This window comes from Danio rerio, chromosome 4, assembly GCF_049306965.1.
Source record: "Danio rerio strain Tuebingen ecotype United States chromosome 4, GRCz12tu, whole genome shotgun sequence".
Lineage (NCBI taxonomy): Eukaryota > Metazoa > Chordata > Actinopteri > Cypriniformes > Danionidae > Danio > Danio rerio.
The window spans coordinates 64655535-64667555 of NC_133179.1; the positions used below are offsets into that span (position 1 = coordinate 64655535).

The following is a 12021-nucleotide window of genomic DNA, read 5'->3' on the forward strand; positions in this document are numbered from 1 at the left end:
CATCAGTCGTCTCTTTAGCCATGATTCCTGTATAGCAGACCTGATGAGCCAGACCGTCAGCCAACTATTAGTTTGCACTAAATTAAACTACACAAACTCGAATTTGGCTGATAAACTCTTTTAAAGGAGACTGAAGTTTCACCTGCAGTTTATTCCTCTGGTGTGTTTGTGTCTTCAGTGTGAGATCAGGATCATCTGTTTCTCTGAAGAGTTACTGGTCTAAAGATTATCATCTACCAAACCTCAGTGAGGAAACACCATCATCTGTTAAAAGGTATTTTATGTTTTACATTATTTGTCACACATGGACTGTTTCAGTATTCATCAAGACATTTTTATTTGTTACATAATGCTTTATATGTGAGAAACATGAGAACAGTGTTATATAATTTTCTGACTTGAATTCTTCTAAATGTATTTATCCATGCTCCTGATAAGGACAAATGTCTTTAAAAAAATTTGAAAAAACTCTGGTAGTAAAATGTCCTTCTTTTCATGATGAGTTATGAGTCAAAAGATCAGACAAAAGATTCATCTGCAGCATCCATTAAATAAAAATACAAAAAGACATGACAAAGATCAGAGCGAAAACAAGATAATCCAAGAAACAAGGTGGCAGACAAATGGCAAAAATATAACAATGACAATATAAGGAACAAATATAATCCACAGAGCAGAGAGACAGAGATACAAACACAATTGTCCTTATTAATCAGTCCAACACTGAAACAAATGCAGATCTGAGCACAAAAATCAGCTTATGACAAGGTTCATGTGGGATTTATGAAGCCTTCCTATTCAGAGTATCCCATCATACAGATGATCTTTATATGTTGAAAAATGTTGCGAATGTAAATGATTGTCATATGTGTACCCCACTTTTAAATATTAGTGTTTTAGAAGCCTCTCGCCTAGAATTTATGTCATGGATGAACATAACCAGTCCAAAAAGAGGAATTTCTCACGAGAGAAAGAGTGATCTCACTGATTAGTAATGTCAAAGTGAAAGTAATGAACACATGAGCTATCTCATCATGCAAATTCAGCCACCTTGTTATTATATGTTTTACATGATGTAATTTATAAATACTTATATTAGAGCTGCACAATGTATCGTTTCAGCATTGATTCACAATATACATATCCACAATAGCCACACCATAGGGTCTGCTATGTTGAGAGTGAATTATAGTTGAGCAGGAGCCACAGAACACACGTGATTTGTAGAATCACTGTAAAGTTTACCATAAGAGAGTGAAAGTATCATCTGCATGTGTTTCAAAGACCTGTGACTGTGAGGAGTTCAAGAAAGTTTAAAACATTTGTGCATAAGAAATTAAGACACTTGGAGGTGTAATAAAAATTAATTGACTTTAATTGTTTTTATAATGAAGACTGCAGGGTTGTTTTACGTGTGCACTGCAACAAATGCTTTTCTTATTGACATATTTTTTTGTCTTGTTTCTGCTTCAAATGACTTAATTTCAGTTTCAATTAATGCACTTTATTAACACACAAAGATAGTAAAAAAGAAAAGATAAAAGTAGCCTTTTTTACTTTAGCATTTTATTTTTGACACATTTATTTACTTCAGTCATAAAAAAAAAGTCTTCAAAAACATTTTTTTATAAAAAAAAACAAACAAATAAAGTGCCACAAACTATTATTATTATTGCCTCTTAGAAACTTTTTAAGGATTCTAATGTTTAATTTTCATATTTGTTCAATGTTAATGTTTGTGAGATGTCAGTTGAGTTGACATGGTTTCAGTGCTTCAATCAATTGATCAAATCTTCAAGCGCAGTGTTCACTGTGGTCTGCTCTCACTGGATTCCATCAAGCCATATTTTGTGTCATCACGTTTAAACTACTTTTTCTGCGTGCAAAAGTATCAACTGCATTTTAATGACACAAACATAAAGCTTAAAATTTGCGTTACTTTTGAGCTCATATTATAATATAGAAATACATTAACCTATAGAATGGGACATAAAATAATGCAGTTGGGCCTATTGATTTTCTCTCATTTAGAATTTCTTTGCGGTCACCCAAGCGCCATCTGGGGGGCCGCGGCCCCAAGTTTGAGAACCGCTGGCCCAATGAACTTGATCTTACATCAAAACCCCATGTTAGTCACGTTTCCAACTATTATTAGAGCTATTTAATATAGCCTGATATAAATGTAATGAAAAATGACAAATCACACCAAAACCTCAGTGTTTGCTAATCAAACTAAACACAGAAATAAAATAAAACACAAACTATCTTAGTTATTGTTTCCAAAATACAACTTTAATTTCCAGGTTGTAAGAAATAACTATATAGCAAACATTTTCAAGATTAGAGACTCCAGTTATGTGCAATTAATAAACAATTTGAACATTGATACAAGTAAGGCTTTATTAACAACATTGAACACTTAAATAGAACTTTTGATGAATTCATTATAAGCTCATTTTGCTACAAAGAGACAATCAGGAGCACAGGGGTTGATGGGAAATGAAGCCCATCATAAAAGAGTGCAGCAGGTGGTGACACTTCTTTTCCTCTGGTGTGTTTGTGTATTCAGTGTGACATCAGAATCATGTGTGTTCAGCTCTGTGTCTTTGAAGAGTGACTGGTCAATGCATAATCCACCTAAGTTCAGTGAGAAAACACCATCATCTGCCCAAAGGTATTTAGTGTTTTATTAAACACATTATTAAACACACTGTTTCTAACATATTATTGTGAATCAATAATTGAGTAGAGTCATTCCTGAATGAATAAGTTGTGTGAAGTAATTAATAATAATGTCATATTGCTGTGTCAGTAACTTCAAAATTCAAATTCTGTCATAATTTATTCATTTGTGGATCAAAAAAGATGTCACAAAAATGTTTATAAGCAAAACTGTTTAGTGAAGGTATCTAAATACTGATGAAGCTCCTGAAAAATAATTAGAGCTATTGTAGCTTAAAGCTTTTGTGTAATAATAAACTGTAAATCAAACTTTTCTTTCTACAGTTAGTCTTTGACATATTTCAGATGCTAAACACAATAATGACTTTAGTGTGAGATTTCTCATCTAAATTTAACACGTGACACAGTGGCCCTACAGAACATTCATTATTGTCAGTGTTTGTAAGATATATCTGTATCTGTTTGCCTCTAAATGTTTTATTACAGTAGTTTTATCTGTTAACAGTGTTGAATATGAGTTTGCAGATTCAGGAGACGAGACTTACCGGAGCCACAAGAATTTCAAAGACAATCACAAAGACAATCTCCAATGGATCTTCCAGGTGGGAAAAACTCATTTTGATTCATTAAAGTCACTGAAATAACTCCATGAAACACATACAGAATAAGTGTTCACAAGACTTAAAAACTGGATCTTATAACATGTGTGAAGTTGAAGTTGAGGGACCCAACTATAAACCTCTGCAAAATTAATCGTCTTAATCGCTTGTGCTGCAAAAAGAAAATACAATGGTTTGTGGTTCTCTCAGTTTGAGGTTTCTCAGCCCCAACAAGTGCTCCATATTCAGCCCAAATAGTGTTTCTTGTATTTGCTATGTTTGATTTGGTTTGTGCTGCATTTGATTTTAAAATAATGGAAATTCAATTAAAAAAGTGCTGTCACCAACAAAATAATGTTTTGTAATTGAAATTATATTTAAATTAATGCTTCTTATTTGGTTTGTGCAAGTGAAAGTTTAATTTGTGCTCAATCAGACTCACTCTTAACGACCATGTCCAACTTGAAATCAGCTGAACACTGAACACACGAGAAGCCCAGCACTTTGCTTATTAAATGAAACTGGTGGTATCAAGTGCCTCAGCAAACAGATGCTAAATAGCTCTGCCATGAATGATGCCATCCATCATTAATCGCTCATAATTCAACGTGTAATATTTTAAAAACTAAAACCACAAAACATAACAAATGGAGTCCAAACAAACAAGACCATTTGTGGTGATTTTTCAGTGAAAGTAGGCTATGTGATATGGGGTTGAATGTCGGAGGCGGGAACTGATTAGCAGGTTAATGAGCTCAAATTGAAGAATTCTGCGTTGTGTACTCTTCATACAGTTTATTATAAAGCACAGAACAATTTTTTCAAAAAGAATTTATTTATTTAAAAGTGGTAGTTTTAGGCTTAATGCAGGTATGTCTGTGAGGCAAATATTCAAAGAGATTCAGCTGTTTTCTGACAAGTGTGAAAGTCATGTTGACCGAAGACTCAAAAAAGAAAAAAAGACTTAGCACCACTAAAATAATCTGACTTATTTAAAAAAAAAAAAACATTGTTTTGTTGTAATTATGAAAGTACACACATGAAAATAGATACTTTGCCATTCAAATCTGAATGCCCTTGGCCCTGTTTTTAGCAAAGCTGTATTTGTTTAGATCTTGATTTGACTATGGTTCCCGCAGCTTTAGCCCCTGTTCAGATGTATTCCAACATTCATCAGGTATTTGTCCTGAAGCTGCTTCTTAGTTTCTTAAACATTTTATGTAAAGGCTTCTGCTGTTGGGTTTTGATGTGATTTTCGACTGTTGTAGCTGTGAAATATCTAAAATCATTCAGCATAGTGATATGAAAGTGAATGTGCTCAAAACCTGCCAGGATCTACTTTACCTGAGTGTTTATCTGAAAATAACCTTTGAATATCCATCAGCTAATCAGAATCAAGTATTATCAAGTGTAAGGTCCGGCCAGTTGGTCCAATGACGGTATCCAATGGTGGATGAAGGTTCACTGCATCTTCGGTCTTTCCAGTGCACAATGTTGATTTATATTAAACTTAACTCATATCTGACTCCAATTTTAGTATGAGGTGGTTTAGAATATTAATATATTTATCCTCGTTTTATCTGACTTCAATTATAAAACATTAAGAAGATTATATCAATATATAATTTAGATAAATGTTTAAACCTTTTGTCTTCACTAGTAACTATCACATCCGTTCATTCGGGTGCTCATGTCGCTCAGAGAAATCGCCTCAGCCGAAGGCGTCCCTCACGGTCACACTCCGGTCAGTCTTGAATATTAAACAGAGGTAATTGACTAATACTTTAGATGGCTGCTACCAGCGCGCTCGTTCTAAAATACTTTAGTTAGTCCCGCTTAGATGTACACCTTTGAGTTAAGACAATTTTATTTCTAATTTGAGGTTATGGCATTATTATAAATTTACCAGACTACTGGACTCTATAGTAACTTAGGTTTTCACCAAGCCCATGGTTTCCCATATGAACTTAATTTAGAATAATATTATCTTCAAACAAAGGTCGGGTACCCAATCTAGGTTAGTCGTGCAATAACTTGTTGACCTAGACGGAAATTAACACCCATTCCACCTAAGTACACTTGAATCAATATCAAGAGTCAGTCGGATCCCTAAAACACAATTAGTGTGCCCAATGCTCCATCTCAATTGGATTTTAGTCCATCTACTTACCTGACGCAAGACGTGCGGAAACAAGGATACAGCGTAATCTACTAGAACTAATAATTACAGAGTGAGCAAAATATGTTCAAACATAACAATTTATTAGTCAGGTAAATGTATTATGCCAATTCAGTCAGTCAATTCATAAATGATCAATACAAAACATCAAATTATCAAAGATAAATCCAAGATGAAAAGATGCATACCTGACTTCAAATTATACATAACATGTTACGGGCTGATCTGGTTAAGCAGAATCTCCCTGAGCCTTTCTCAAACCTTACCTTAAAGGGTCACGAAACACCAAAACAAATTTTTTGAGCTGTGACAGTTGTAAATGTGTCCCACACTGCTAAAAACACTATTAGGACACCTATATTTCACTAAAAAGTGTAAATTGGTTGTTTTTGCGTTATTTCAAGCAAATTCGTACTTCCGGTTTGAAACGAATTTTTGAAGCTGCGTCACGGTCATGACATAATAGCGTTGTATTCCAGCGTGCAGACTGGACGTCTGTGCCAGAGTGTGTCTTATTACGTCTTACAGTGTGCTGCATTAATGCATGAGTAAGGCTTGGTTCAAACCAATCAGCGCGCTCTATTGTGCAACTTCATTAATATTCATTACTGTCACAGTGTTTAGACGACACTCACACCAAGTTGTGTTGGCAAAACAAGCGTAAAGTGTTGCTTTTATAGTTTGCTGCAGTTAAGTTTTGTTTTCATTTTCTCTCTGTGAGAGCTCAGAGTCACGTGTGGATTAACAGTGTAACAGTTCGACAACAATAACTTGCGTGTCTAAGGAGGATTATTGTTTACCTGAGAGCTGTTCTCATCTGCAAACGCTGAGATCCGGATTCGCTTGTAGTATTCTCTTCATAAAGACGCGGCTCTAGTTGCTGGTGATTGTCCTGTCTCTACAGATTTGGTAAGTGAGTGAGCAGTGCTCTTTGTTTATTCAGTTTGTTCGTATCGAACTAAGTTAACCATTGCACCGAGTGTAAACATGTTAGCACCACAACCAAACTTTAACCTCGTGTAGGGTTTTCACCACATTTGGTGACCGGAATAACACATGCGGCTTTCTGACGCTTCCTGCCGTGTGCGTCTAAGTTTCCGGGAAATGCAGAGGTTTTTATTTTCTCATTCGCCGTGCGGTATCAAACATTGCATGAAAAATACACGCTTAGAGCAGTTCCTCGAATCAAATATCTCGTTTGTCGCGAGGGGCATGAATGAATTCCCTGAATGAAAGAGCCAAACTGCAGTTAAAGTCCAACATTTAATAATTTGGCAAATAATTCAACTACAGATGTCCATGTAGGTTAAACACCATCACTTTCTACTGTGTGTGTGAATTTTGACTCTGAAACTCGCGCGCGCCCAAATAGACACTCCCACACCATCCCACTTTTCTTCCTCCGACACTCCCCCCTAAACAAAGCTGGACACGCCCACTTTTCTGGCTTTTTCCAAAGTAGAGGTGTGAAAACACCCTGCTGAAACGAGGGGGTTTCATGGCCCTTTAAGTAATCCAAGAATTCCCTCAAGGAAAGGGGTTTGTGCATAACAAAAGGAATTTGCATTTAGCGCTGCCTGTGGAAAAGTCACACCCTTCACAGTGGTTCAAAAGATGCCTGAAGTTATATATTTATTGTTTTGATTATGTCTATTTCTGAGAGAATGAGACCATTGTACCAGTCGCACTGAGACATTTCAAATGACATCAAACATGATAAATAAAGTCACTTTGGTTAATTTAGAACATTCAAACATTGAAATGACCATATGTGTGAGTTGGGGTGGTTGAAGTCGAGTTTCAGCAGACTCAGATGCAAATGCAGCAGTTTTTCCCGCATTCCCACCTGCTGGGTTGTGGAGTCAATTGTCTCTGTTTTCAGCTCATGTTTGAATTGTCAAAGACATCAACAATATTTGCAATATCTCAACTCTTACACAAGCATCTTAGTATAAAATGTGTTTTTAATTATTGAGTAGTTTGTGGATGAACAACTGTATGCGAATGCATGTTTTGGTTAGTGTTTTTTTTTTTGTCTTTTTTCCGTTTCTTCAATCATAGAATCTTGAAAGCAAAATAATCAGATTCCTGAAGAATGAACTGAAAAAGTTTAAGAAAATTTTACAAGCAGAAAACAAACAATACTTTGTAAAGGGCTATAATGAGAACAGAAGCAGAATCACAGAAGCAGCTCTTGATCTCACACTCTTCTTCCTGAGAGAGATAAAGCAAGATGAAGCTGCTGATACTCTCATGGGTAAGAGACTCATGGCCATCTGTCAGACTGTCACGTACTAATATAGCTGAAAAAGTCAACACTAAAACTATCTGCTCCTGTGTTTAGATGAGCTGTTCTTCATTAATCAGCTTAAATGTAGCCTGAAGAAGAAATATCAAAGTGTGTTTGAAGGAATTGCTCAGCAAGGAGACTCCACACTTCTGAATAAAATTTACACAGATCTCTACATCACTCAGGGTGCGAGTGAACAGGTCAACACTGAACATGAGATCAGACAGATTGAAGCTGCTTCCAGACATCATCAGTCACTAGAGATACAGGTTGAATGCAAACATTTGTTTGAAGCAGCTGAACAAGACGAGCAGATTAAAACTATCCTGACAAACGGAGTTGCTGGCATCGGGAAATCAGTCTCTGTGCAAAAGTTTGTTCTGGATTGGGCTGAAGGGAAAGAAAATCAAGACATCAGCTTCATATTTCCTCTTCCATTCAGAGAGATGAACTTAAAGGAGAAAGAAAGACAAAGTTTAAAAGACCTTATAACTCAGTTTTTCCCAGAGACTAAAGGACTGAACCTTACAAGAAGCACACGATTCAAAGTCCTGTTCATCCTTGATGGATTGGATGAATGTCGTCTTCCTCTGAACTTTGCTGGTAATGAGACGTGTCGTGATGTATCTTCAGCAGTCTCTCTGGATGTTCTCCTGACGAACCTCATCAAGGGAAATCTGCTTCCTTCTGCTCTCATCTGGATCACCAGCAGACCAGCAGCTGCCAGTAAGATTCCTGCTGACTGTATCGACCGGCTGACAGAGATACGAGGATTCAATGATGCCCAAAAGGAGGAGTACTTCAGGAAGAGACTCACTGATCAGAATCAGGCCAGAGAAATCATTGATCACATTAAACAGTCAAAGAGTCTCTTTATTATGTGCCACATCCCAGTCTTCTGCTGGATTTCAGCCACTGTTCTCCAGAACATACTGAAACTGAAACACAGGGCTCATGCTGAAACACTGCAGGAATCTCCCAAGACTCTGACACAGATGTACACACACTTTCTCCGCTTTCAGATCCAGCAGAGCAAAAGAAAGTATGATGGAGAAAACACAGCAGATGTCTCCTGGGATCCAAAGCTCATCCTTTCACTGGGGAAACTGGCCTTCCAGCAGCTGGAAAGAAACAATGTGATCTTCTATGAGAGTGATCTGAAAGCCTGTGGCATTGACGTCTATAAGGCATCAGTGTACTCAGGCATGTGTACCCAGATCTTTAAGGAGGAGACGGGAATCATTCTTGGTACCATGTACTGCTTTCTTCACTTGAGCATTCAAGAGTTCATTGCAGCCCTTTATCAACATCTGATTCTAGACAGCGACAAGAAGCATGGATGGTTTTTTATACAGAAAAGCAGAGATAAGTCCATGATTGATTTCCTGAAGACTGCAGTGGACAAGGCTCTGGAAAGTGAGAATGGACATCTGGACCTTTACCTTCGCTTCCTTCTCGGTCTGTCACTCTCGCCTAATCAACAACTCTTACGTGGCCTGTTGTCACAGCAGGATGACAGAGACCAGAGCAAAGAGGAAATAATTGCCTACATCAAGCAGAAACTTGGAGATAATCTGTCTCCAGAGAGATCCATCAATCTGTTCTACTGTCTGAATGAACTGAACGATCAAACTCTGCTGAAAGAGATTCAGTCTCACCTCAGTAGTGGAAGTCTGTCATCTGCTCGTCTTTCACCTGCCCAGTGGTCTGCTCTGGTCTTTGTGTTGTTAACCTCAGAGGAGGAGCTGGAGGAGTTTGAGCTGCAGAAATTCAAAAAATCAGATGAGTGTCTCATCAAACTATCAGCAGTCGTCAAAGCCTCCAGAAGAGCTCTGTAAGTCAAAGTCCTTCTTTCTGCTGATATTAAATAATACAATATTTCATTTTAATGAACATGCACAATATTGATATTGTCAGCACTTCAAAATACTGTGAATAATTGTTTATTATTTAATATTTTAGTTTTACAGGTTTTTAATAATATTCAGATTAATTTATTGGCAGTGGTTGTTTAAGGGTTGTTTAACTTAACTGTCAGAGGGACAATACTCTTGCTGTACAAGACTGATCTAAGTCAGCAAATACACCTCTAGGAAAAAGAAGTATAGGCCAAGTATAAAAGTATACTTTAAGTATATTAATATCAATATCTATCTCCCAGAGGCCCAGAAAAATACACCGCAGTGACAAACGCTGCACACTTTGTTGATAAAAATACATTTTTAGCTTAATGCTTGTACAGTTCAAATAATTGTTTAGCTATATACAGCTGTCATTAAACGAAACAAATGAACACCATAATGACTCCTTGTGTCAGTGTCAGTCTGAACAGTTGCCACAACCCAATCCCCCCACCCCCAAACTGTAAAACCTAGTGCAAACACTGCAATTAGCATCTAAAAAGTATATAGGATTGTGACTTAAGATCCACAACAGATAGATCACAGCACCATACCAGCTGGGGGCATGGCAGCCATCTTGTAAAGTGACTCTGTGCAGGTAAACAGTTTGGGGAGGTACTCGGGGTTAGCAGCCATGACAGGTGTTGAATCCACAGGATTTTAGAGTATGGAAACTGCTGTGCCTGAGATTGCTGAATCTGATGTATTATAGAGCATTGAAACCATTGTATTAGAGAGAACTGAAACTGTAGACATGGCCCTGAGGAGCTGTAGGCAAGATTACAGAGAAGGCAGTACTTATCACTGGTATGAAGAAATTTTTATAAACAGTGAAGAATATATTTATTTATTTTCTATATTTCTGTTACATATGCATCTGTTTCATATTATTTTGTAAAGTGTTTTGAGATGCAACTTTTTAAAGATGCTACAGAAAATTATACTTATAAGTGTGTTCATTAAAATAATAATAAATTATTTTTAAAATGTATTACTGTTATTACTATTAATTATTTTACTGTTTTGAAATTTTAGGCATTTAATAAAGAGTTAAACATCTAAAGGAAGCCATTTAACTGTGTTTTATAGACATGAATTCTATTCAAAGCTCAAATCATTAGTTGTACTTATTAATTAGTGAAGTTATAGCAGTCACTACAGTCATATGTGCCCTAAACTATTAAACACACCAGATTAACACATACATATTGTTTTTTTCCTCTACACAGGCTACAGTGGTGTAATCTCACTGTTCAGTGCTGTAAGAGTTTGTCTTCAACTCTACAATCCTCAAAGTGTGTGCTGAGAGAGCTGGACCTGAGTAACAATGACCTGCAGGATTCAGGAGTGAAGCTTCTTTCTGATGGACTGAAGAGTCAACACTGTAAACTGGAGACACTGAGGTAAATGATTCTCCACTCAACAATAACTACAGTCAGACAGTTTCATATTAAGGCTTTTGAGTAATAGTCTGTTGAGTGTGTGAATGTGTCAGAGCTTGATCAATAAGGCAATAAGGAGAGCTAATCAGGATGTGTGTGTGTTCATCACTGCGGGTCACATCAGCAGAAACAGCAATCGGCATCTTCACAACACAAAGAGATGTGTGATTGTCCAACTGTGTGATGTGGACTATTGCTGTGTTTGTAGATTGTCTGGCTGTATGGTGACAGAGGAAGGCTGTGGTTTTCTGTCTTCAGCTCTGACTTTAAACCCCTCACACCTGAGAGAGCTGGATCTGAGCTACAATCATCCAGGAGATTCAGGAGTCAAGCTGCTCTCTGAACAACTGGAGGATCCAAACTACACACTGGACAAACTCAAGTATGTGGAGCATTACCGCCCTTGTGTTTTACACTTAGTAGCTTTAAGAAGATACTGCTTGTAGACTATTACAATCATGTCAATAAAGAGAAAGTAATTCAGTATGAAATTAATCTTAATCTGTAAAGTGTTGGATTGTATTTGGTCAGTTGTGATATTAATTGGGACACACTGCACAGTTTCAGCATTTGAGCTGAGCAGAGAAACTTCTTCATAAATTTTTACTGAAGAATCCTACAATATCAGGTCAGGAATAGGTTTGGGTGTTGACAATCGATTCAGATTCTGGAATCAGACTCGTAAAATAATGTTCAGATATTGTAATAAAATTAACATTTTGATTCCCCTATAAATTCCGATGCCTTTTATTTTTTCACTTGGTAATTTGCCAGGAACTTCCAACTTGATGAGCAGCTTTAATAATCTGAACATAGTTTAGAGATGGACTGCAACATGTGCTCAAAGGCTGCATGTGCTGAAGAATGATGGCAAAGCTAAGTGTGATCACTGTAATAAATGAATGTTGCTGCAGGGTGTCTCTATCAA

General features: G+C 36.9%; 1 protein-coding gene across 20 annotated transcripts in view; it reads left to right on the top strand.

The window, feature by feature from the left end:
- The window catches only part of LOC101885873 (NLR family CARD domain-containing protein 3), a 33790-nt gene that overhangs the window by 2225 nt on the left and 19544 nt on the right, over nt 1-12021 (top strand). For 4 of the 20 annotated variants that reach the window (XM_005161503.6, XM_073948248.1, XM_068220055.2 and 1 more), the window contains exons 4-10: nt 179-274; nt 2570-2674; nt 3188-3284; nt 7522-7717; nt 7805-9584; nt 10881-11054; nt 11302-11475. In XM_005161503.6, the coding sequence (XP_005161560.3) occupies nt 179-274; nt 2570-2674; nt 3188-3284; nt 7522-7717; nt 7805-9584; nt 10881-11054; nt 11302-11475 (2622 nt within the window). Of the gene's footprint in view, nt 1-178; nt 275-2569; nt 2675-3187; nt 3285-7521; nt 7718-7804; nt 9585-10880; nt 11055-11301; nt 11829-12021 lie in introns of those variants that run through there. The other 16 variants (XM_073948254.1, XM_073948255.1, XM_068220057.2 and 13 more) reach the window with 8 other exon arrangements.